This window comes from Vicia villosa, unplaced genomic scaffold (genome assembly GCF_029867415.1).
Source record: "Vicia villosa cultivar HV-30 ecotype Madison, WI unplaced genomic scaffold, Vvil1.0 ctg.000032F_1_1_3, whole genome shotgun sequence".
Taxonomy (NCBI): Eukaryota; Viridiplantae; Streptophyta; class Magnoliopsida; order Fabales; family Fabaceae; genus Vicia; species Vicia villosa.
Window position 1 is genome coordinate 241,825 of NW_026704967.1, and position 26,277 is coordinate 268,101.

Here is a 26,277-nt window from a genome sequence, read left to right on the forward strand (position 1 = left end):
ATCAACCTTCATACGAGGTTCAAAGAATGTCTCGAAGCGCAAGTTCTGAGATTAATAGCTGTGGGAGGAAAGCTCCAATCTGCGGGCACCATCAACCTATGCGAATGTTTGTGTCCAAATCGAAGTCAAACCCAGGAAGAAAATATTGGAAGTGTAGAAATTGGGGGGTATGTTCGATTTCAGGTTATAACCCTAGTTCTTAATTTCTTTTTTCTTAATCCTAATGTTGTTTCAAATTTTTTCAGAAGAATGATGATTGTAATGGGTTTCAATGGGACGATGAAATTGATAGTGAAATAGTTGAAGGTGGCTCTTTAGCTGAAAGTGAACAACTGTTAGAGGTTATGAGGAATTTGGGTGCAGAATTTGGGAAGAATTTTGTACAGGAGGTTGGGATGTCAATGAACAAGATGAAGATTGAGAAACTGAAAATGAAGGCTGCAAAAGATCAGAAGATTATTAATGCCCTCACCTGCACTCTTATTGTATCTTGGTTGTTTTTTGTTTTTCTGTTTAGTAGTAAGTAGATGTTGTTGTAGGAACACTATCTTGCCTTGTTGTATCAGATATGGTATTATTGAAAAGAATTGAGTTGTGGTAAATAGAAATGTCACTGAGTTGTATCAGATGTACTCTTATTGAAATGCTATTGAGTTGAAATGAATTTGCCTTGTTGTGAACTGAAATGTTATTGAATTCAGCTGCACTCTTATTGAAATGAAATGAAGTTGACAACTGTTTTCTAATTGTAAACTGAAATTGTACTACTTAAGTTGCACTCTAATTGAAGTTGCACTCTAATTGAAGTTGCACTCTAATTGAAGTTGTACTACTTATAAACTGAAATTGTATTACTTATAAACTGAGTTGTATCAGTATTTGTGGTCAACTGTTCTCTAATTATAAACTGATTTGTACTACTTAAATTGCAATGTAATTGAAGTTGCACTCTAATTGCAAAGTGAGATACATAACTGAAGCTGACTTAGTCAATAACATTGGTACAAAACAATAACAAAATGCCATTCAGACTTAGTCAAACTGAAATACATAATTGTTAACATTCAGAATTACATAATTGTTAGCACTACATAATTGTTATCAAAATGCCATTGGTACAAAACAAACCCATTCAAAACACACCTAAAAGTACCAAAGTGTACCAAAGTGCCATTACAAAACAGAATTACAAAACACAACTGAGTTCAAACTGTTCCAAAGTGCCATTACAAAACAAAATTACAAAACACAACATAACAAAGTGCAGCTTCATGTCTTCTTAGATGGAGACTTGTTCTTGGACTTGTTCTTGGATGGAGACTTGTTCTTGGACTTGTTCTTAGATGGAGACTTTTTCTTTTTCTTGTTCTTGGATGGAGACTTGTTGGTAGGACTTGAATTCAATATCTGTGATGCTTGAGTTGCTAAGTCAGCTTCTACTGATGCCACCATTGCTTCAACTGTTGCATCAATTTCCCCCTCGAAGTAATCCTCTACTGTCTCAGAGTCACCCACATTGCTTGATGAAGCAGCTTTCCTTGGTGCCTTTCTTTGTGACACAATAAGAGAAGCAAACTAAATCAGCAAACAAAATCAATAAGAACTATACTCATTAACAAACAAAATCAATAAGTGAAGCAAACCAAATCACACACCTTTCTCTTTAAAGCTGCAGGATTTTGATGTTCAGCTTTACATTTCCTGGAGTTATGTCCAATGCTGTCACATCTGGTGCACCTATAATTAACATCTGGCCTTCTCATTCTAGATCCATTTTCATCATGCTCTCTAATCCTAAGTTTTCTGGGTCTACCTGGACCTTTCTTGTATGAAGGTGGAAGCATATCCTCATTATCAACAGTAGGCCACATATCCATGCCATTAGTGGGACTCACACTATATGAGTAACATTTGATGTATGTTTCCCTACTATAGCAATCATCCACAAATGATTCTGGATCCAAGTTTTGATAACTCATGGCAGCTATGGCATGCCTACATGGAATGCCCACAAGTTCCCAAAAACAACATGTGCATGTTTTTTATACCTAAATCTACAATGAATTGGTGCCCATCAAATGTGTGGTTAACCTGCCATATCAAGTCTTGACACCAAGTAGTAATCCAATTACCACTCATTACAATTTCTTTGTCCATTCTTTTCCTAGGCATAGGCATAATCTTATGTTTCCACTTATCTAACTTAGTCAAACTAACTGCAACCCTATTCATAAGATAATTCCTAATCCATTCACACATAGTGATAATTGGTTTATCCCTAGCCTGCAGTATGGTGCTATTAAAAGACTCACTAAGATTATTCATCAGAACATCACATTTTGGATAATAGCTAAATGCATGCTTACACCATAGTTTGGTTGGAACACCTACTAGCCATTCCCAAGCCTTTGGATCAAGTTGCCTTAACTCTTGCATCTTCTTCTCCCAAGCTTGTAGATAGGTTGCTTTTGCTGCTCCCATCATCAGATCCCTAATTGCACTGCCTCCCCCAAATTTCTTTTTGAAATTAGCATACAAATGCCTTAGACACACTCTATGCTCTATTGACTCAAACATTTCTTCAAAAACAGCCACAAGTCCCTATGACAATCAGCAACCAGAATAAGTCTACAAAAACATGACAAGAAAAAACAAATATACATTTAACAAGAACAATCATACCTTTTGTTGGTCAGATATGAAAACATATCTTCTTTGTTGTCCAATGTCTTCCATCAGAAGCTGCAAGAACCATCTCCAGCTTTCCTTTGTCTCTGTCTCCACAACACCAAAGGCTAGAGGAAAGTATTGATTATTTGGATCTCTAGCCACAACAATAAGCAACTGGCCACCATACTGGGTCTTCAAATGGCAGCCATCTACACCAATAAATGGTCTACAACCATGGAGGAACCCCTTCTTGCAACCATCAAAGCAAAAATAGAAACTACCAAACCTTGGTGGTAGTGTAGGAACTGGCCTCTCCACAGATATCTTTACAGTATTTCCATCATTTTGCTTCTTAAGTTCTGCAGCATAATTGTATAACATGAAATATTGCTTAGAACAATCTCCTTCAATTATTTTTTCAGCCATGTGTTTAGCTCTCCATGCCCTTCCCTTGGAAATCCACCCTGAATATTTGCTCCTTAGTTCTGCCATCAGATCTGATACTTTAACCTTGCCACTTTGATGCCTCTTCTCTACCACAACTTTAGACACCCACTTAGAATTTGCTGACTTGTTATTTAATACCCTAGAATAAGTATGGGTCCCCACCCAAGTTTTTAATTGAAAAGTGTGTTTGTCACCAACTTTACTACAAAGGGCTGTAAATCCACATTTACCCCTACATTCTACCCTAACTCTAGTGCTTTCATTTTTCACAAACCGAATCTCTCTACCATTTAAAACAGACCATTCCCTTATTGCATCTTTAAATTCAACAAGAGAATTAAACTCCATACCTAGTTTGAACTCATAGTCTTTGTTGAGTAAGTCTCCTCTAAACTTCTCATACTTGGGCATCTTCTCATTGTCACTAACATCTGGATCAGAACTACCAAGCTCTTCACTCTCATAATCAACATCCTGCTCTACAACCTTTGATGAACTAGGTTTGTCCCCAAGCACCCTTGAAGGAACACGCAACTTTATTTTTTTGGGAGACCTTAAAGTTGATGCATCCTTGTTAGCTCTTAACTTGTACCTAAGCTTCTTACCTGCCACTTCAACCCTATTACCATCATCTGGTCTTTCAACCTCCACAACCACAAATCCTTCATTGTCATCATTCACTCTTTCTTCCTCGCTGTCCCCAAACCTTACCCCTGGAGAGTCATCATCTTCACTCACTTCACCAACATCAACTATATTTGGTTTCTCAGCCCACTTTGTGTTGTCTCCAACAAAATGTTCTAGCCAAATATGCCCCTCAACATTGTGCAGGATACAGTGCTTTGTAATTTCTGTAACATGAAGATCATCAGTCAAGTGAAAAAAGTTTTCATCAATACCTTCTATTTTCCTCCACATTCTGGTTCGACCTCCATCAAAGCCAAGCTGGAGAACCATACTCATTGCTTCATAGAATGACCAGGTATCTGGATCTTGCCCATGAAGAGTCGATACATCTCCTCCTCTGTAGAATACGAAGTTATCACGCACAAACTCACCACCATGGTGAAAGATTATTTTGCACAGCGTCATTCTTGCAATAGAAAAACCTACCATTAATAACCATGAAAAATAGAATCGGGAACAATAGATGAACTGAAATAATCATACCTTACAACTGTTGATACTTGTCCTTTGAAGATGCGTTGATCATGGACGTTGAATGGAGAAGATGGAGAAGATGCAAATGGAACTTTTCTGTTTTAGGGTTGCAAGGGGGAGAACGAAAGTTTCATATGAAGATTTGATTTTAATTGAAATTGTTTCAATATTTAAATAAGTTAAATGTTTATTCTGAATTAAAAATAATAATAAAAAATGACACATGTACCTCAAATAATAAGAATTGCCAACGTGTCAATTCCATGTCAGTTATTTATGGGATCTCATCCACTAAGGGTTTAAAATGAGGGAATCTGAATTTGGCAAGGATGAAATCTGTGTTTTTTTTTACAGGGTCCTTTTTGAGATTCTCCCCAAATGGCAGGGGGCAAAATGAGGTTTAACCCATTAAATTATTGTTGGAGAAGTACTAGATATATTTTTCAACATGGCATGCTTAAGGTTGTCTAATACTATATATGTATGGTTCATTCTATAAATGGAAAACAAGATATAAATAGGTGAATTTTTTTTTTACAAAATGCAACACCAAATGATTGTTTTTTAATTTTGTTGGATTTTCAAAGCTTGTCTTTAGCGTCAACTAGTTCGGCACTAACAATTTGTTGAGTTTTAGAGTTTGACTTTAGTGTCAGTTAGATCCAAGCTACATAATTGGTTAGCTTTTAAAGTTTAACTTTAGCGTCGATTTGGTTGAAGCTAGTAAATATTGTTGATTTTCGGAGTATATTTTAGCATCATTTCTGCTGATGCTACTTAGTTTGTTGTCTTTTTTTTTTTTTGCATGAATTATCATTGATTTTTGGCTTCTAGCATCAGTTTTGGTCTGACGCTAAATACTTTTATTTCTTGTAGTGTTCATTAGTAACTTGTTTGTGTCGTCTCCTAAAAGTATATTTGGATTGATGAATTTGAATGGAATAGAATGATACGAGACAAAATGAAGTATTATTCTATTTTTTGGATAAGTTAAAATCTGATGGAGCGGAGCGGAATGAGGTGGTATGAATTTCATTTCATTTCATCACTTACCACCATTTGTTTTCTTCCGATTTAGGCGCAATGAAAAACCTATGTTGTTTCGTCCTAAAATATACAAATAATGGAATGAAATCTCTATTTCACTCTGCTTGATTATGTTTCATTCCAATATGCTTCATTCCGCTCTATTTCACTTCGCTTCATTCCATTTCAATTCGTTCATTTAAAGACATCAAAACATAGCCTTAAAGTTCTAAAATTTATAATATAATTTTCAAATGAATTGATGTTATGATTCTCGGGCAGAGTCCCTAAGTTGTGAAGAACTTCCTTATTTTTAACAATGTGTGTAAAAGAAATAGAGGGGAAAAAGGTGTCATGAGGTTGAGAACAACAACAATGGCTTGGTGTATTTGGTTGGAGTAATGATCTTTTGTCTAATAGTAAAGTGGCTAGGTTAATAGAGATGAGTAATCGAACTAAGCGTCTCTTGGTAAGGGTGATCATGGGTCGGTTTGATTCAGTTATGAGAGAATCTGATGCTCAAATTGATCAAAAATATATGAATTGTTTTGGAGATAGGTTTGCATTGGATTGATCGGTTTGATTCAGTTATGAGAGAATCCGATGCTTAAATTGATCAAAAATATATGAATTATTTTGGAGATAGGTTCTAAATGTCATAAATGACATTTATTTATTTTTTTGAAACTGAATATCTTATATTTATTTATTTTTGCTAATGATGAGGGCAAAAGCCCAAAAAACAAGAAAAAAACTACAAGAAAGAAACACTAGTATTACAAATCCCTATCTTATCATAATGCAACAATTGCTCCAAGAAGCTTGGAGCTTGCTCATAGTAAACTAAAGCCTTATCCATGCATCCTCTACTTGCCAATCTATCCGCACACAAGTTAGAGCTTCTAGGGACATGGGTTATAACAGCAACCTCCATTCGAGACAAATACTCTAAAATCTAATGAAGTATAATAACGCAATCCATATCCCCTGCTTTTCCATCTTCTATGGCCTTGACAACTTGAACCGAGTCAATATTGATCTCTACTTTGAAAAAGTTTAACCTCTGAGCTAACTTCAAACCCTCCAAAAACCTAAGAATTCCGCAGGGAGAGCACTACTTCTTCCGCCAAATTTAGAAAAATCACCCTTCCATTCTCCGTTGTAGTCCCTTAGTATCCCTCCACAGCCCGATATATTACCAGGTTTTCTAGCTCCATCAGAGTTGAGCTTAATCATTGATTGAACTAGTGGAATCCACCCTATAGGATTATTCTCACTGCTCTCAATACCAACCGCTCTATAAAGAATCATAGCTTGCTTATAGTCTGCGCTTCTTTTCAAAATCTGCGAAGCCGGATCATAGGGTCGCAAATAATCCTCACTGTGTTCCTCCTCATTTCGCCACGACCACATAGCATGATAAGCTATGATCCACGTACTGCTTCAGCCATTGCTATCATAGTTTAGATTTAGACTTATCCACTATGCACTGCTAGAAGCAAAGAATTCCAACCTGAGATCATTAGGAATCAATTTTTTCCAAATTCGATAACTGTAGGAACAGTCACGCAGAGCATGTATACTTGTCTCACATGTATTTCCACATCTTTTACATCCTGCACTGCCAAGCCCCTTTTTGCTCTTGCTATAATTAGTGAATAATTGATCGTGCTTAAGAAGCCACATGAAAGTTTTACATCTCTCTGGAATCGATGCTTTCCAGATTTTAATCCAATCCGAGTCAATAGCATTATTGTTAAATCCTTTCCGCTCATTGAACATTTCCTTGACTGAGAATTTATCCTTGCATGTACCTGCAAAACAAAACACGTCAGTACCATTCTCCTCGCTTGGAGGCGTGCATGCCATAATCTTCTCGATCCAATGCGTTGGCAACCATCTTTGCAGCATGTTTAAGTTCCAACCACCAGTGTCACTAATCAAATCACACACATGAGCTCCTTTGAGGTAGTCTGGAATCGTCACATTGAGATCAGCCACACAGTACTCATGCCCTAACCAATTATCCTCCCACGCCTTGATATTTTTACCATCTCCAACGATCCACATTCCAGCCTCCAGCATACTTGGAATAGTGTTAGCTACATCCTTCCAAAAACTGGAATCAGACTGCCTAGTCTTCATGCAGTCCTTCTATCCAGGATTTTATAACTGAATATCTTATATTAGTTTATATGATAATGATAATATAAATTATACAAATTAATTATAAAATCTATTGTCCAAATCAATTAACATTGAATATCGTTGATTTGGTTCAACTTTTGCCAAAACTAAAAAAAATATCTAACTTGAACACTGTGATTAAATTTGGTTTCTAGTTTAATTTGCATTTGCTCGAACCAATAAACATGTGTATATCTTGGTCATGGTTCATATTCAAGGAGGATAACAACAAATATTTAGTTTTTTCATATTGAAAGTTGAATCCACTTATTTAAATTTTTAAGTATTAAATTAACGATTATTTATAATAAATTTTAATATCCATTATACTCGCTTTAACAAAATCATTGCTTATGAAAAAATATATGTAAAAGAATTTGTTGACATTTGAGCTTTATTAAGTGAGACTTTGTTGACAAAACACCCCGGCTCTATCCCTACAAATAGAAGCTCCCAATCGATGCACTAAAAAACAAATTGATCTATGCATAATTATAAGTTTCTGTTTATTTTTGTTCCTCCTTGTAAAGACTTATTAAAAGTCTTAAGACATAGGCAACAATAAAAATCTTAATAGATATAGAAAATAGTGTACGTCATTAAAATTTAAATACATGATGAAAATAAAAAATATTCTTTCAAATTGAGTAGACCGTATTTTTGTTTTTTTGTAATAAGACCGAGCATATGGATATATAAATATATGGTGTTTGCAAATATTAAAGTTCAATTAGAGGATTGACTTTGGATGAATAGTTTAATTAAATAATTCTTCAGTAATTTATTCAAAATAATTTAATCAAACATTTAATTATTAGATATTTCAAATAACTTAGTTATTTGAACATGTGTATCATGTTGTGAGATGAATTAATGGAGTAAATATCCATTTGGTCAGTGCAGATATATCATATTTTAATTTTTAATTTCTATAATTTAGTTTATTTAATTTTTGTCTTACAAATATATTTTATTTTATGTTTGGCCTTTCTTTCTTTTTTTAAATTATTGTAAAATTGATTTATACTAAAATTATTCCATATAACATGTAAAATTATTTGTTTTAACCATTTTAATATTGAAGTAAAATTAATATTATACAGAAAATTAATTTTATAAGAACCAAAACAAAAGCAAAAACAATGATGAAAAATAAAATAAAATAAATTTATAAAGATAAAAAATTAAATTAAATTAAAATTAATTTTTTAATGAAAAATAATATATAGATATAGGACAAAAAATATAAAAAGACGACTTATATGACTTTAATACTAAAAAAAACACAACAAGATGGACAATAAAAAGCCCAAATAACAACACTAGAAAAAAAATTAAGACAATCAAATACTCACCTGTAAGGGGACAGCAAGCTAGAGCTCAAAACTAGGATCCCAGAAGGAATCACCAAATCATTTTCCAAACTTCAGGTCTAGATCGTAGACACTCAAACTCCTATTAATTAAGACACATGATAAGATTATAAAGTTTAGTGATTAATTTATATATAATCAATATTATATAAAAATAGCAGACAAACAGATAATAAACTCTGTCTTATTCCTTTTTAGATGATAAAATCAATCATTTTAAAAATTACATTATAAAGCTAATTAAAGAAGATACATGAGTTCGACATTGATTTACCAAAAATATTTTCTCAGTGATGAAAATATTGTCATCTTTTACATTTTTCACAGTTATTGAAGTGTTGATAAAAATAATATTGTTTCGAGCATTTCATATGGTTCAAATAACAAAATGTTAAATCATAACAAAGTCATTCATTCCCCTACCACGTTAAAAAAAAGAAAAAAAAACTCAAAAATTTAAGATTTATAGGACTAACTACTAATTAACTTAAAAATCAATTAAAAATCATATATCTGTTAGTTGGGATTTTCGACATTCTTAAATCTCAGCATGGCAAAGAGAAGATTGAGTAAACACTTAGTGGAGTGTGGATAAATCCAGAGCTATTTTTCAACGGAAATGTTGAGAATACTTTTTCGACATGTCGACATTCAAAGAAAGGCGTCGAAGTTAAAGGGTGTGCAGTAGTGTTTGGGATTCATTTTCATAGCAATATAAGGAACGTTTCGACAGATGTAGTTGAAATACGTAGCGTGGCTAAGTAACTACTTTTTGGCCTTATTTGCATTACGAGGACACATGGAGACAAGATCAGAGGCTAAATTCATGCATCGAAGACATGTCAATCAATGGAGAAATGTTCGTTATTATAAGTTATTTAGATATTAGTATAAATAGGAATCTTATTATTAGCATTTAGGGTGTTGAATTTACTACAAAAACTCACTTTACTCAAAGTACTCAAGCAAAGCGAGAAACGAGTTGATCGAGTGCAATGCATGTATTCCAACACCATTTTCATTCAATACAAAGTCTATTACGTTAAAGCTACTTTTCTGCATTAAGATTTATTTTCATGTAAATTCAAGTTCATTTATTTTCAATCATTATAATTTCGACCACTGTCAAAACCTTTTACAGTTTTTCCAACATATTTTATTTTATTTCTTGCACTTTACTATCAAGATTACTCCTACGTTGAAATCCTTACCTTTTTACATACATTCATATCAAACTTTTATAAGAAACTAGCGGTTATTTACCAAATTTCACGGCAAACAATATCATACCAATAAAATTATCTTACAATTTATAAATAATCGAGAAACCGACTCTAATAAAACTTTAGTAGAACTCTACTCGGATGACAATAGTCTTCCCATATAAATCAACCATCACTCTTTTCTTAAATAAACCAATTAAAAAATTTCTTTGAGTCAAAATTAATTACTATATAATAACTTTCACATGATAGGATACATCCAAGATATCCACTCAGATATGATGTTGAAATTTATTTCTCAAATAGTTTCAAAAACTCACCTTATTGTGGTAATTAAATCTTCTTCTAGAAATAAAAATGACTAATACAACTTTAAAACGCCAAAAGAAGCATGTCTCTTTCCATAATTACCCTATCTCAGACGTTTAGATTTGTAACCCTAAGGTCAAAAGTTATATAATCAAAATTGGTATACCTTTGAGTATTTTCTAATTGTTCGACAGCAATATGAGGGAGCAGTTAGCCATCGAAAAATAAAGCAAGTTTAGTAAGTAAACTCAACTATCAAAAGATGAAATTGACGTTCTATTTATCATAATTTATAACTAGTGCTTGAAAGAAGAGAAATTGTTAATTAAAAGCAAATTGATTATTATAGGCAAATGTTAGATTTTGGTTGGCATCAATTAGAAACAGATTGGATTAGAGATATGCAAAAAAAGTTATTGATCAACTCAATCCTTAAAAAGTTATTTTCATATTAAAATTAGAATATTATTTTAAATTCTGTATATTTAATAAAATAAAAATGAGAAAAACAATAAACTATTAAATATAAATCAAACTCTACTTCAAATAAAAAATTTAAATTGGTTTTATAGTTCAGTCTGACATCGTATTCAAAGTTGAATTTTCATCTATTCTTTTGTTAGGACAGATTGTCCCCTTAATGTATGTACATCACAATGCTATCATGGTTTGTGAAAACTATCAAGGCTGGTTGAGTAAGAAACTTGTTAGACCAGTCACTCATTTATCTTCATTATTATTGTAAACTAGGATAAATCAATTTGAGTTTATCCTTCATTTTTTATGTAAAAGGAACAAATAAAATAAAAAATATACAAGAGTACGAAAGCACGCAGAAACACACAAGAAAGCTAAACAACATGCACAAAGAGTGATGGTGTCTGTCAACCAAATATTAATTTGATTCTATCTTCAATGTTATTTGCCAAATGGATCAACATAAATTACGTAAATCAATAGAAAGCATCAAATTCAATTTCTCGCAAGTTATTTGCCAACTGGATCAACATAAATTACATAAATCAATAGAAATTAAAGCATCAAATTCAATTTCTTTCTCGCATGGTATCATCCTAATCCTTGCTTAATTAACACCATTATCATAGTTGCTACTACAACAACAACCACATCCAAGTAATCTCTTCAATGCAACCATCACATTTTGTTCTTGTTAAATTAGGATATGGACTTTGCTAGGAGTGAGCTATGAACAAGATGAAGGAAAATCATGAGATAAACGTAGCGTAAAACAAAAATTTCCTTTAAATCGATTCTTACAAATAAGTATGATGAGTGATAGATTGGTTACCTCTTGCGACGATTAATTATTGATGCGGAATTATAAGAACGTTCACACCACTGCGAAACAACGTCTCTACTCAGTCTACACGATCAAAGTGTCTTAAATTTCAGTGATAACAGCTACAAATGAAGACTTTGAGAGAGGAAAAAAATATGGATAGGATTTTTAAAACTGAATTTCGTTAAGTGAGAAAACTTCCGCACAAGGATTCTATTTATAGAACCTCTAGTGTGGACTGCAAGTTGAACACAAATACTTAAGTATATCCTACCTTACGTTGTATTATATTTCACTTAAGTGTGTTATATCTTAGGGTGTTTCAAATTCCACTTAAGCGCACTCAACCTTATGGAGTTTTGTATTCCACTAAAGCACACCTAACCTTGTGATGTTCTGTATTTCACTTAAGTACATCGTACCTTACGATATATCACATTCATCTAATTAACGTTAGTGTATTCCAGGACTACATAATCGAACAAACTTCACTTATTCATTTTATCTCTCATCAATATGTCCTTATTTGTGTCACCTTGTAGGTTTTCGTGACATTGGCCATTATATTAAATCACATATTTAATATAATAAACAACTAGCGATAGCTAGCAAAACATCAATTCCTTCTTGGAACATACAGCTGAACTTGGTGCTAAAGCTAAGGCTGCCTCGCAAGTATCTTTTGATCAGCTTCAAAACATACAACCCGCAACCAACCTCAGAGTTACTTCCTTAAATGGATCAAGGTCATGACGACTCCATTAGAGACCAAAATAAATGGCTCCAACCTTTCTTCAGCAATCTGTAACATAGGTAGCATGTTCCTTGAAGAAGTGATCATCAACCCTATTAAAGTGCCTTTATGAGTAGACTTGAGAACCAAGACTCAAGTATCGTTGGTCACTTTACTTAGTTGACTGAACCAGTTTTGGACTTGCCATATCATAGGATGCAGTTCCAGAGGAGATCAAATCCTAAAGCTCAGACAACCAGGTTTGAAAGAGATACCATGCAGTAGGAATACATCAACAGCTCCTCAACTGTCTTCAGACACCATAAAAACACCTTATCTCAGGCGCCTACAAGTATGAACTTTCCCCAAGTTCCCGCTTTTACACCAACAGCAGGTGAGACCAAGCTTCACCTGACATGAGTAGTCCATCCTCCACTTCTAGGGACTGTTCAATTCCAATATGAACTTTCTAAGTTTAAACAATCTTTTCAGTACGAGTATTCTTTGCTAAACCAGAAAGTATTCTCCCACAGAACAGGATGCCTGCTCTGATACCAATTGAAATTCTGGTGCAACAGACCCAGATATCCTATAGGATGTCCAGACATTCGGTCTGTCATGAAAAACACAGGCAAGATATAAACAATTTCACACAGTACTGAAAAGTAAAGAACACAAGTGATTATTAACCTAGTTTGGTAACAAACACACCTACTCTAGGGGCTACCAAGCCAGGAAGAAGATTTCACTATCAATAGTACTATTTTATGTAAACAACCTCCGGTTTACAGATAAACAACCTCTGGTTTACCTAGTCACTACCCAATGCAACCTTTATCTTAGAACTTCATGTAAGATAAGAGAACCTCCACTCACTCCCTAGTGATACCTAACTGTTACAACCATACATCAACTATTTGAACAACAACTGGAAGACACACTTCTATGACAATACCTAGCCAAGTCTCTTGACTAAGAACAATAAATTAGAGTTGCTTCAAAGCTTCCTCTAAGAATAATATACATCTTGCCTACGGGCTTCGAGGTAAACACAACATCTATTGCTTCATAGCTTCGAGACAGACATGGTGACCTTCCCACAACCCGGGAGGTTCACCTTCACAAACCCTAGATTTCTACATCTTCAATTCTTGTTAAACTAGGTTACAAACTCTTCATTTTATATATGATTCCTAACTGAATTTGGACCTTCAATAACAACTAATTTGCTGTTATAAATAAGCAGTAACTGCTGCTACAATCAAGGTCTTCAATATCTTTAGTCTCCAAGAATATCTCCTTATTTAGAAACAATATAAATCTGTATATTCTTCAAATATTCTGATTGATTCTTCAGACCTGTTAAATAAAATAACACCCTGTATGATTACATCATATTCCTGAATATTCTGCAACTGTTAAATCCTAACAGATTTAACTTATCCACTTTAGCGCAGGTGCGGTGTCGTGACATCTCATACGACATGTTATTCTAGATGTTGAAATAGTTTAACATAACATGTTCCAATATTCTGTATGACATCTTCTTGCTGTTCCTGTTCTTCTTAGCAAGTTTCTACATCATATTCTTCATTACATTATTGCTGCTATTATTTGTTTTACAAAAATTAAGCCAATCCTAAAAATAGAGAACTTACAATCTCCCCCTTTGGAAAATTTTTGGCTGAAACAAATAAATTACAAAACAAATTACAACTTAGTAGGTAGAAAAGAAAACACATATACTAGCAGTAGTAGATCTCAACAACTGTGGACAGATTTAGTCTTTATTCAAGATGTCAGGACATCTTTTTCAGCATCTTTAATCCAGCATTCTGAATGCGCTCCGTTTCAGCTAAGCCCTAACCACCAATGAAAAAAAACCTCAGGATCAATGCGTAAACAGTCCAGAGGTCATTTGGTGTACATGAGGAAGAAGATGGGTTACACTCCCCCTCAACCCAGGAATCAATTCTCATCATAGAAGATCAATGGTGGCAAAAGAGAATCTGCTACTCATTTCCTGATCAGCAGCCACCAGTCGACCTATAGCATAAGAGGAAACTTAAGAAGTATCCACATGCTACCCTGGGTAACTCAGAACACATGTCACAAATGTATTCATAACTCAGATCACAAGTCACAAAAGCATTTCCTTCCAGACATAGGATATGACTTCCTCTTTGACAAGTTTGATTACCAATTGAAATACCCAGTTCCAGACACATTATAGTTATTACAGTTAACCCTTTCTCCCCCTTTTTGGCCAAAAATTGACAAAGGAGGTCTTCACAGCACCAGACCTAGGCACAACTTACCCAGACCCGAAGGAATCTCATTTGAAATTCACAACACACACTCACAATGTGTGAAAGAATAACCTCTATAAATAACTGGTCCTTTGCTTGGGAAATAACGATTCCTTGAATGTTGACACCTTTTGGTCAAGGAGAGCATTATTTGAGGAGAGAATACCACCAAAAATCTATTTGCACCGTTCAACAGGGCTTTGAATGTCTTTAATATGCTTGGACTATTTCTTCTAGACAATTCAGGTCCAAGGCATGCACATGCGTGGTTAATACACTTTCTAGACATTCTTTTTACATGTGGCTGGCTGCACAATATTCCTTTGTTAGGCTCAAGGAAACATGCCATGAACAATGTTCTGACATCCTACCAGACATTGTCTTCAACTTCAAACAAATCTTCAGTAATTTTAGTCAAGGACGTTTCCCAGACTACTTCATATGCTCAGAGGCATGACCATGATGCCTTCAGCTGAATTCTCCACATGCATTCTTTTCACTTGGAATTAGTGTCACACACCTCTAGACAAAACAAGTGTGACAACTCCCAACAACCAGCAGGATTATTAAAAGACAGGTAAAAAATTTCCACATTTAGACGATCATATATCCAACTAATTTTTATCCATTTATTCATATTCATATTTATTCCAACTTGTTTCTATCCATTTATTATGTTGATATTTATTCTTAATCTTTTATTAACAATGAAATGATATAATCTATTTTAGCCATACATAAAAAAAAACCTACATTTCCTTAAAAAAAAAAAATTTATTAAACTCCTCTATTGATCAAATAAATTGGTAAGTTAAGATAACATAAAGGGAAAAGCTAACATGTGCCCCAAAGGCATAAGTTAATGAGACATTTATAGAAATTTTTTCTTGGAACTTGTACATTCAATGTATCGAAACTTTAAATATAATTTTATTGCATTTAATTATATTTAACTTTTTCTAATTATAATATCCTTAACATGTGCCCTTAGGGCACATGTTAGCATGACCCTAACATAAAAAAAATAAAACTTTTTAGAATTGAATTTTGAAAATAATACAAGAAACTACTTCTTATTTTTTTTTCTAAATAAAAAAAAAAAACCAGAAGTGAAAAGAGAGTGATTGGATTCTCTACCCAAAAAAAAAGAGAGAGGTTGGTGACTGTTTACCAGCAGTACCAGCACAAGCACAGAAAAAGCTAGACTCTCTAATTGCTTTTATTCAATCACACACACAAAAAAAAAAATAGAAGAAAAACAGTTTGTCTTGTTCAACCATTCATATATAGCATTGGATTCGAAATTCAAATTCCGAAATGCAGAGCAAGGGATCGAGACACCGATTTTCCACCATGGCGAATCGATCCCGAATCCCTTCACTATTCATCTCCATGTTCGCCACCTTCGCTTCCATATACGTCGCCGGAAGGTTCTTCTTCCTTCAATTTCACAATTCCCTCCATTATTCCTACTGTTCTTGTATTCAATCTTAATTTTCCTTTATCAGGTTGTGGCAGGACGCACAGAATCGTGTTTATCTCATCAAAGAACTCGATAGGATCACTGGTCAGGTCAGTAACCTCCACTCATTGCTCACTCACTCTAATCAGTTCTATCGATTTTGCCACTGCGATTTCAGTTACTGTTTTATCGATTCTAGTTGCTATTATTCGTTTTCGAATGAATAATTGCTGCTGAATGAAGTTAGGGATCTGGATTTTTTATTATTTATGTAATTAATTGCATTTCAATTTCATCTGATTTATTTGATCGCGTGCGTGTTTTTATTGAGGACTTAAACTGTTTAGAACTACTTAAGAGGATCGTTTAGTATTGTGATTTATCGAGATCACTATGTTAGGGGCACTCACACGCGCGCACAGGGTTTGACTTGATAGGACTTGGACACACCTTTCTAATTTTTGTTCTGGCTTAATTAACCGAGAGATTTTTATTCTAGGGAAAATCTGCTATATCAGTGGATGATACATTGAAGATCATAGCCTGCAGGTGAGTTAAATTTCCGTGTTACAGGAATTGACCGAAAGATTGTGATTGCTGTTTGATTTTCTTAATGATCCGATGTGGTGTTTGTAAGCTTCTTAACTTCTTTTGTGTATACTGTTTGATTGTGTTGTTTAGGGAACAACATAAGAAGCTTGATGCACTTAAGGTGGAACTTGATGCTGCTAAACAAGAGGGTTTTGTTTCAAAGGGCTTCAGTGAGAGCAATGGGACTTACTCTAAGAGAAGGCCTTTGGTAGTCATAGGTATACTGACAAAGTTTGGCCGCCGGAAGAATAGAGATGCCATTCGCAAGGCTTGGATGGGAAACGGTAATGTTGTTCTGTTCTTTTTCTTGCTCAATTCCACTAGTTTATTACATTGTAAACAACTCTGCCGTAATATACCTCTTTTGAGCTTTGAGTATACAGTTGATGTAAATAATTTTTGTTAAGTGTGAACTCTAATGTATGGCTTTAACATGATTTGATACGAGTTGAATGACATAAAATTATGTTCTTTTATTCTCTGCATAAGTTGATGACGAGTTAATGTATACATAAAAACGTATGAGGAACTTACCCTTTTCAGTTTCCTGTTGCGATAAAAATGACCCTCTCAACATTTCGACATAGAAAGGAGAGTTGTAACTTTGTTTTATAGTACTATTGTATCTAAATATTTATTTCATTGATAATGATTTATGAGCATAGTTATTTCTAATGTACATGAAAGATTTAGTGCTGTAGTGTATCTTGGATAGTTCGTTTCCAGATTTTTATAAAATGGGCTTCAGTTTTTGCACTAACATTGTGCTTCAGAAGTTGATTTAATTTAAAAGCACTATCTTCGTAGGTGCATCTTTGAAGAAAATTGAAGAAGGAAAGGGCATCATTCTGCGATTTGTTATTGGTAGAAGGTTGAATTTTTTACATTTTAACTTGTGGGGGTTGGTGGCCGTAGTTTTTTTTTTTTTTGGGATCGGTTGTAAACACTTATGAATTCCGTAAAATATTTCAGTGCAAATCGCGGGGACAGTCAAGACAAAGACATTGATCGTGAGAATGCGTTGACGAATGACTTCCTAATTCTAGTATGTATATCTAATTCATGGCTTTTACAGTATATTTTTCTTGGTAACTTTTGGCATTAACTTTCCTGTAAAAATCCAAGTGAATTTTCTCATTCTGAATTTGGAAATGGAGCTTCTGGCATTTCAGTCACTGTTATATTTTTATAAGTAGTTATTGCAATGAGTATTGCATTATTTTATTCTTCTGTTTCCAATGGTTAAAATCACATACATTCTATTGAAACATAAGTTGCATGATTGCTGAAATATATTTGTGCTTACACCAATCTTGAGTTGACATCAATTTGAAGGCTTTATACTCTGTTTTTCAGTCAGTAATTGAAATTAGCAGGCAAATCTGAACATGTTGGTGCTTATGACATATGTTGTCATTTGTTGCATCCTATGAATAGACAATATGGTCAACAACTTATGCTAGTTAGCTCATATTCTTCAACACTTCTGTTGTCAGGATGATCACGTGGAAGGATCCCAGGGGCACGCCGAGAAGGCTAAATTGTTTTTTGCTCACGCTGCAGATGAATGGGATGCGGAGTTCTATGCCAAAGTCAATGATGATGTTTATGTAAATATTGGTTAGTTTTTCTTTAACTGAATGAGGTGATTTTTTAATAAAACAGTTTACCTAATGTCACTGTTATTGATGTGTGTTTATTTTATCTTTTAATTGCACTGGCCTGAAAGTCCATTTTATGCATTAAAGAAAACCATGTTTGTATCTATGGGAATATGATCATGTGACCTTAAGCTTGCAATGATTCTTAATACCCTTTTGTTAAATTATGGACCATTTTACCGTTTTCTTTTAATCCTATGACTGTTGCCCCAAATAAAAGCACTTTGTATCAACTTTAGAGTGTTTGGAAGGGCTTTTAGAAAAATGTAGAAGTTCCTAAAAGATCAAAATTTTTGAAAGCTACATCCAATGTAGTCAAGATCGAGATCTGGGTCGTAGGATCGTAAGATCTTAAGATCTTTTATTGCCTTTTAGTGCTAAGATCTTGCAAAAATCTTTTTTGTGTGCTTTTGAAGTCAAGATCGAGATCTTTTAAGTAAGATCGTAAAAATCATAGATCTGGGTCTATTTTGTTGGGCTTTCTAACTGGGTCATATTTTTTAAGTGAACCCAGTTTTTTTGTCTTACTTAAAGTTCTGTCTTCCTAATCCTAATATTAAGAAACACAAAACGGCTGCAGCTTTTTTTGATCTTTTTAAGCTATTTATTTTGAACTTGATCTTTTGAGCTTATTAAATTAGGGGTTGATGGTTATGAATTATTAATTAAATTAGTTAAATGTTGTGATTTTTAGGTTATCTTGTCCATGTATTATAATTTTCATCTTTTTGTTTATGTGAATTTACCATTTTACCCTTTGGTAAGATCTTAAGTGCCGATCTACGATCCTGCTTTTACGATCTTTCACAGGCCGTCCGATCTTACTTAAGATCCCGTGCTTGACTACCTTGGCTACATCTCCTAACTTCTTAAAAAACCCACTGAGAGAAGAGGATAGGGACACTGTAGAAGTTCCTAAAAGATCAAATTTTACCGTTTTCTTTCAACAAATAATGGAAGTATTGAATTTTTTACTGACTGGTAAGGACACTTGTGTTCCCATTAGCATGTAAGGAGTGGTTTACATTAATGTTTACTCTTCTCACTTAATAGTGGCTGTAGGTAGAGAATAATCATCTATAGGTTTGGTGCCTTGATTTGCTAAGTTCTTCATAACTAGGTTAATTTGCAGGTTGTGTAAGCCTTCTTGCCGTTGAATCACCTGTCTATGAGAAAATTTGGTATGATGGGTAGAGTACCTGTGACTCTAGGGATAGAGTGTATTTCTCTGGTATATGTCGTTATTGTAGCCAAATTCATTGGTCTCACGGAAAAGTATCTAGGTTTTGTTGGCTGAAGGTTCTTGCTTTGCTCTTGTAGTAGTGGTCTGTCTGCTATGGGTTTTTTACCCTGCAAATACACATGCAAGTCTTTCATTTATGGGGCTATGGGTTTTTTACCCTGCAAATACACATGCAAGTCTTTCATTTATGGGGCTTTGTAATATGTCAAAACTTCATGTATTCGTTTTAATAGACAGCATCCACCAAACTTTATACCAGTAAATGGATTCGATAAAATATCTACCATAGTGTTCTTATAGTGTTCTTTCCAAGACTATGTTTCTATCGAATTCGTTGATCGCGAGATTTTTCTTAACAGTTATTCTTATAGTTTTTTTAGGTCTTTCTCTACTTCTAGTTGTTTGATTTCTCTCTATCTGATCTACTCTACTTACAACAACATTTACTGGTCTTATCTCCGCATGCCCAAACCACCTAAGTCTATTTTCCACCATCTTTTTTATTATAGGTGTTACTCCAAATCTAACACTCTCTCTAATATTGTCATTTATAATTTTATTTAGTCTAGTCTTACTACACATCTAACACAACATCTTCATCTCTGCTACTCTTATTTTATTTTCGTGTATATTCTCAACCGCATAATATTATGTTTCGTACAACATCATAGGTCTTCCTGTTGTCCGATAAAATTTTCTCTTCAGCTTGAGTGGTACTTTTGTATCACATTAAATCCTTGAGGTCCCCTCCATTTCAGCCACCCAACTTGAATTTAATGGTTTACATCCTCTTCTATTTCTCCACCGTTTTGTATTATATATCCAAGATATTTAAACCGCATGACTTGTGAGAGAATTTTCAAAATAATAATATATTGAATTATTGTATTATTTGAATTAATAATATAAATATTATATTCAAAATTTTCATCTCTCAATTAGATGGTCCGTGGTGATTATTATTGGTGTAATGTGTCATGTCATTGGTTACCTTGTATTTAGGAACAATTGCAACTTATAAACAAATCATTATTAATTTTATGCAAAACGTTGTTACTTTCCATACGTTTACGTTGTATCAAAACAGTGCAATATCTTTTCTAAGAGATGTTTAAGTTTCCAAACAGATCTAAACCTCATTATAAATAAATAAGAGGTTCTTGGCACGATGGAAAACATATACAAAATCAGTCTCAAATTATTTTCTCATACTAAATCATCTTTCTCTTTTCTAATGCATGAGAGCAAGTAAAAGAAATATTCTTCTGTAAAATACTATCAAAAATACGCTTAGAGAGATTATGCAATTCCCTTGAAGGATTTCAAAGTATCCTGTTGGAAATTCGACGGTAAACCCTTTTGCATCCAACATACCAAGATTGGTGGGGTCGAATTGTTCCTTAAGCTTAGTGTGGAAACAAACGCTTTGGAATTTTATCGAGCAAATGTATTTCTCTATTGAAAGTGTTGTATGTCCTTAACTTTTCAAAACCGGAAGAAAAAGAAGATGAAACAATTGTTAAACCTAGAGACAGACAAAAGTGGGACAATGATGATTATATATGCATGGGACACATCCTCAACGGTATGTGCGATTCGTTGTTCGACATTTATCAGAGCAGTAACTCCGCAAAAGAATTATGGGAGAAATTGGAATCAAGATGCATGCAAGAAGAGGCTACAAGTAAGAAGTTTCTTGTTTCTCAATTTAATAATTATAAAATGATAGATGATAGGTCTGTTATGGAACAAATGCACGAAATTGAACGTATTCTCAATAATTACGAACAACACAATATGCACATGAATGAAACTATAACTGTATCATCCATAATAGATAAACTGCCTCCTTCTTGAAAAGATTTTAGAAGAACTATGAAGCATAAGAAGGAGGACGTTTCTCTTGAACAATTGGGTACCTTCGTTTAGAAGAACAGTATCGAAAACAAGATGATACTAAAAGCCAATTTACTCAAGAGAAGGTCCATGTGAAATACAATTATAGTTTTATCTATGTGCATATTGTGTTGTTTGTAATTATTGAGAATACGTTCAAATTCGTGCATTTGTTCCATAATAGACCTACCATCTATCATTTTATATTTATTAAATTGAGAAACAAGAAACTTGTTACTTGTAGTTGTAGCGTCTTCTTGCATGTATCTTAATTCCAATTTCTCCCATAATTCTTTTGCGGAGTCTCTGATAAATGTCTTACAACGAATCGCACATACCGTTGAGGATGTATCCCATGCATATATAATCATCATTGTCCCACTTTTGTCTCTCTCTAGTTTCAGCAATTGTTTCATCTTCTTTTTGTTCCGGTTTTGGAATGTTAAGGATATACACCACTTTCAATGTTGTGAGAAGGAATTTAATTTTTTTTTTGGCCAAAGAATAAAATTCTCTCCATCGAACTTCTCTAATTTCACAGAGTCAGAAGTCATCTCTTTTAGTGAAGCAACCATTGAATAAGATAAAATGTTCCTTAAGATTGTTAGATATTTTGTTGTTGGGGTTGCTGCAAATTTAAGAATAAATGGAGATGAAAATAGAGAGATAAATTTGCTTGATAAAATTGCAAAGCGTATGTTTCCACACTAAGTTTAAGGAACAAATCGTCTCCACCATTCTTTGTATGTTGGATGCAAAAGGGTTTACCGGCGAATTTCTTGCATTATACTTTGGAATTCTCAAAGAGAATTGCACAATCTCTCTAAGCGTATCTTTGATAGTATTTTACAGAAGAATATTTCTTTTACTTGCTCTCATGCATTAGAGAAGAGAAAGGTGATTTAGTATGAGAAAATAATTTGAGACTGGTTTTGTATATATTTTCCATCGTGTCAAGAACCTCTTATATATAATGAGATTCACATTTGTTTGGAAACATAAACATCTCTTAGAAAAGGAATTGCACTGTTTTGATTACAACGTACGAAAAGTGATAACGTTTTACATAAAATTAGCAATGATTTGTTTATAAGTTGCAACTATTCCTAAATACAAGGTAACCAATGACATGGCACATTACACCAACAATAATCACCACGGACCATTCAATTGAGAGATGAAAATTTTGAATATAATATTTATATTATTAATACAATCATTCAATATATTATTATTTTGGAAATTCTCTCACATGACTTGTGGGATGATATAGTCTCCAACTTTCACCTCTTGATTATAAATGTTTCTTCTTTTGTTGAACTTACTTTTTCTTAGGTGAAAGCCATGCGTTTCTAAGTCTCGTCTTTAGGTCTTCATCCTCTCATTTAAATTCTTCTTCGACACTTCAAGTAAAACTATATCATCTGCAAAAAAACATACATCACGGTACTAACATTTAGATGTGTTTCATGAGTGCATCAAAATTTGTTTAATAGACACTGCAAAAATTTGTGATGAACTTGAAGTATTCAAACTTCTCGACTCTTAGTTTTACTTTTAGTAGCCACAATTAAAACTTCTTTCATCCTACATGGTTGCATCTTTTTGATAGAAATTGTAGCCATATATGAAGGAAAAAAATACCTCTCAAGATACATCCAAGGTTTTCATTGAGGATCCCACTTTAACTCTGGATGCATGTACAAAAAACATCCAAAAGACTAAACTCATTGGATACTTTCCTTAGTGGATAATCCACTTATTAACATTAAACAAATAGTTGTTTTGCTCGGGCACATGCTCATTGGATACTTTCCTCAGTGGGGGTTAGAAAGCAACATGAAGTTGGTTGGTTTGAGAGGATGCATTTGTTGGAGAAAATTGTGATTTAAAGATTTCTTAAATTAATAAGCACAAGAGAAAACTCGACGTAATTTTTTGTAGAATAACATATGATGTATAGATTAAGGTACAGTCCCCGGTGCGGGTACCGGTACGAGATACTTCATTTTAAAAAAAATCAAGGTATTGGTACGTTAATAGAAAAACAAGAGTTTTCTATAAAATGTACGAGTAAAGAACTAAATTGTTAGGTTCACAACAAAACATCACTATAAAAGTTTAAAAAATAAAAAATAATTATAAGATATAATAACGCAGAAATAAAAATACATAAATATACTGTTGGACTTTTCCCCTTAATTGCGGTCCGCCCCTAGCCGCCTTAATTGCAGCACTTTGGCTTGCCTCATTGCAGCCCCCAACACCTTCATTGTGTTGGCTTTGAAGAGGTGGATTTAGTCCCACATTGCTTAGAGATATGGCCTATGTTGTGTTTTAAAGTGGGGGCAATCTTCACCCTACAAGTCGGTTATGTAGGGATGAGTTAGACTCAACCTAAATTCTAAGATGGTATCAGAGTCTATCCTAGACTCATTGTTGGGCTTCCTGCATCGTCCACGCTCTGGGCTCATTGAGGTCCAAGCGTGAGGGGGTGTGTTGGACTTTCCACCTTAATTGCAGTCCGTCCCTAGTCGCCTTAATTGCAGCACTTTGGTTTGCCTCATTGCAGCCCCAAACACCTTTATTGTGTTGGCTTCGAAGGGGTGAATTTAGTTCCACATTGCTTATAGATATGGCCTGTGTTGTGTTTATAAGTGGCGACAATCCTCACCCTACAAGCCAGTTTTGTAGGGATGAGTTACGCTCAACCCAAATTCTGAGGATACTATATTGATATTTGAGGAAATCACAAATTTCACTCGAAACCGAAAAATGAGAAAAAATGAAGTACCACGAATACGGTACATTTACTCGATACCGGTACTTCACCCTTTTATTATTACCTAAGCTTCAAACATTTAAATTTTTTTAATAGAAAATTGTATTATAGTTGTTCTTAATTCTCTCAGTCTAAGCATCTTTAGACCATAAACAATTATGGGGAAATTAACAATGATGTCAACCATAGGATAGAAACATGGAGGATGAAATGGAGAAATGTTTCTAGTGTAACTTGATTTAATGCCTCATAACCTGGACTGATCCTTATATATATCCTCATCTTCTGAAAAAGAGAAGTTAACATTCTTCTTTTGCATATATGATAACATTTTATTTATGTCTTGCTACATACACATTTTTCCTTCGCAGATGCCTTGGGAGCTACACTTGCCACTAATTTGGAGAAACCTCGGATTTACATGGGATGCATGAAATCAGGCGAAGTTTTCTCTGAACAGTGAGCCCCTTATCTTGTTTAAAATGCCGTACACTTATGTAGACCACATTTTATGGTTCTTATACTGCTTGTGTGAGTGTTGACAGGAACCATAAATGGTATGAACCAGAATGGTGGAAGTTTGGTGACAAAAAATCGTAAGTCAACAAATCAATTATTTCATATGATTTAACAATTATATAAATTTTATTGCATTAGTAGTGTGTGACACAACATTGGTCAGTTTCAAATATCTACATGTGGATCTTGTGAGAAACTGAGGCTTTTTTTACATAGTATTCTGAAGTGCTTTATTTGTTGATCAGTCCCATAAATTAAAATTGCTTTAGGTTATTTTAATTTTTGCTTCTCAGTTCTCAAAATAATCTTTACTGGACAAGCCTGATATGTGACGTGAAATATGTGATTATACCAAATTCCATTTTCGCAAAAGATTATTCAATTGTATCATGGCTACTGAGGATAATAATCAAGCAAAGATTGCAACCATGTTGAATATTCATTAGTATCTTTGTTATTTCAATCCATTTATCTCCTCTTGAAATGATAATTAAATCTCTTGAGCAACAGGTACTTTCGTCATGCATCAGGAGAGATGTATGTTATATCACAAGCTTTGGCTAAATTTATATCAATAAACAGGTCAGATCCATTCTTTACTGTACCTAATTTTGTTTGCAACTGTTTGTGCATCAACCTTGACTCTGATGAGTTTTCAGATCCATTCTTCGTACATATGCCCATGATGATGTGAGTGCTGGATCCTGGTTTATTGGACTTGATGTGAAGCATATTGACGAGGCAAAGTTTTGTTGCTCGTCTTGGTCAACAGGTCTCCCTCACTTTCATTTTCTCTCTCCGTCTGTGTGTGTTGTATGTATACATTCGTTTGTCTAAAATTCAAGTTCATGACATAGTTCCGCAACCACCAAAAAGATACCCTAACTAGAATGCTTAACATAAATGTTTGGCCTGTACATCAAAATCCATTCGCAACCTCAAGCTGATACAACATGATTTTGTTTTTCAGGAGCAATTTGTGCGGGTGTTTGAGTTTATTTCAGTGCATAATTGTGAGATGACCACCCGCGTAATACACAAGATCCATCAGTTATTAGACGCTTTTCCACAGATCTTTTACTCTATTGAAAACTGAGAGTTTCCTGGAAAGTTGCCTCTAGATTTGAAGTGCATCCTTACATTAACTTGTAAGCACAGTTGGCGAATTGATCGGTTCAAGGTTTACTAGCAGTCATTACTTAAGGCATCTGACATAGTATACACCAAAAGATTTACCTCTCTGCTTATTAAGTTGTTTTATGTCATTTTATGGTTCATTCATTCATTCATTGTATAGGAGAGGAAGATATCAGCGCAAGAACTTCCTAATTGTATTTTAAAGTAATTGTAGGAGGGACAATGTTTCATGTGGAGAGACTTCGTAT

At 34.0% G+C, this 26,277-nt stretch overlaps 1 protein-coding gene across 1 annotated transcript; it reads left to right on the forward strand.

The window, feature by feature from the left end:
- The first annotated feature begins 15,874 nt into the window (after positions 1-15,874).
- On the forward strand, positions 15,875-26,265 carry LOC131622568 (hydroxyproline O-galactosyltransferase HPGT1-like). Its single transcript, XM_058893606.1, has 12 exons — positions 15,875-16,168; positions 16,247-16,310; positions 16,700-16,749; positions 16,882-17,075; positions 17,599-17,662; positions 17,764-17,836; positions 18,288-18,411; positions 24,745-24,832; positions 24,919-24,969; positions 25,403-25,474; positions 25,552-25,664; positions 25,863-26,265. Exons 1-12 carry the CDS (start codon positions 16,056-16,058, stop codon positions 25,883-25,885), a joined length of 1,029 nt encoding a protein of 342 aa, XP_058749589.1. The 5' UTR covers positions 15,875-16,055; the 3' UTR covers positions 25,886-26,265.
- Positions 26,266-26,277: the final 12 nt, after the last annotated feature.

Excerpts from the sequence above, each read along its gene's own strand:
- LOC131622568 (XM_058893606.1), top strand. The coding sequence starts at position 16,056 with ATGCAGAGCAAGGGATCGAGACACCGATTTTCCACCATGGCGAATCGA. Across the intron at positions 16,750-16,881 it reads TTGAAGATCATAGCCTGCAG|GGAACAACATAAGAAGCTTG; the intron begins GTGAGTTAAATT and ends TGTGTTGTTTAG. Across the intron at positions 24,833-24,918 it reads GGCGAAGTTTTCTCTGAACA|GAACCATAAATGGTATGAAC; the intron begins GTGAGCCCCTTA and ends GAGTGTTGACAG.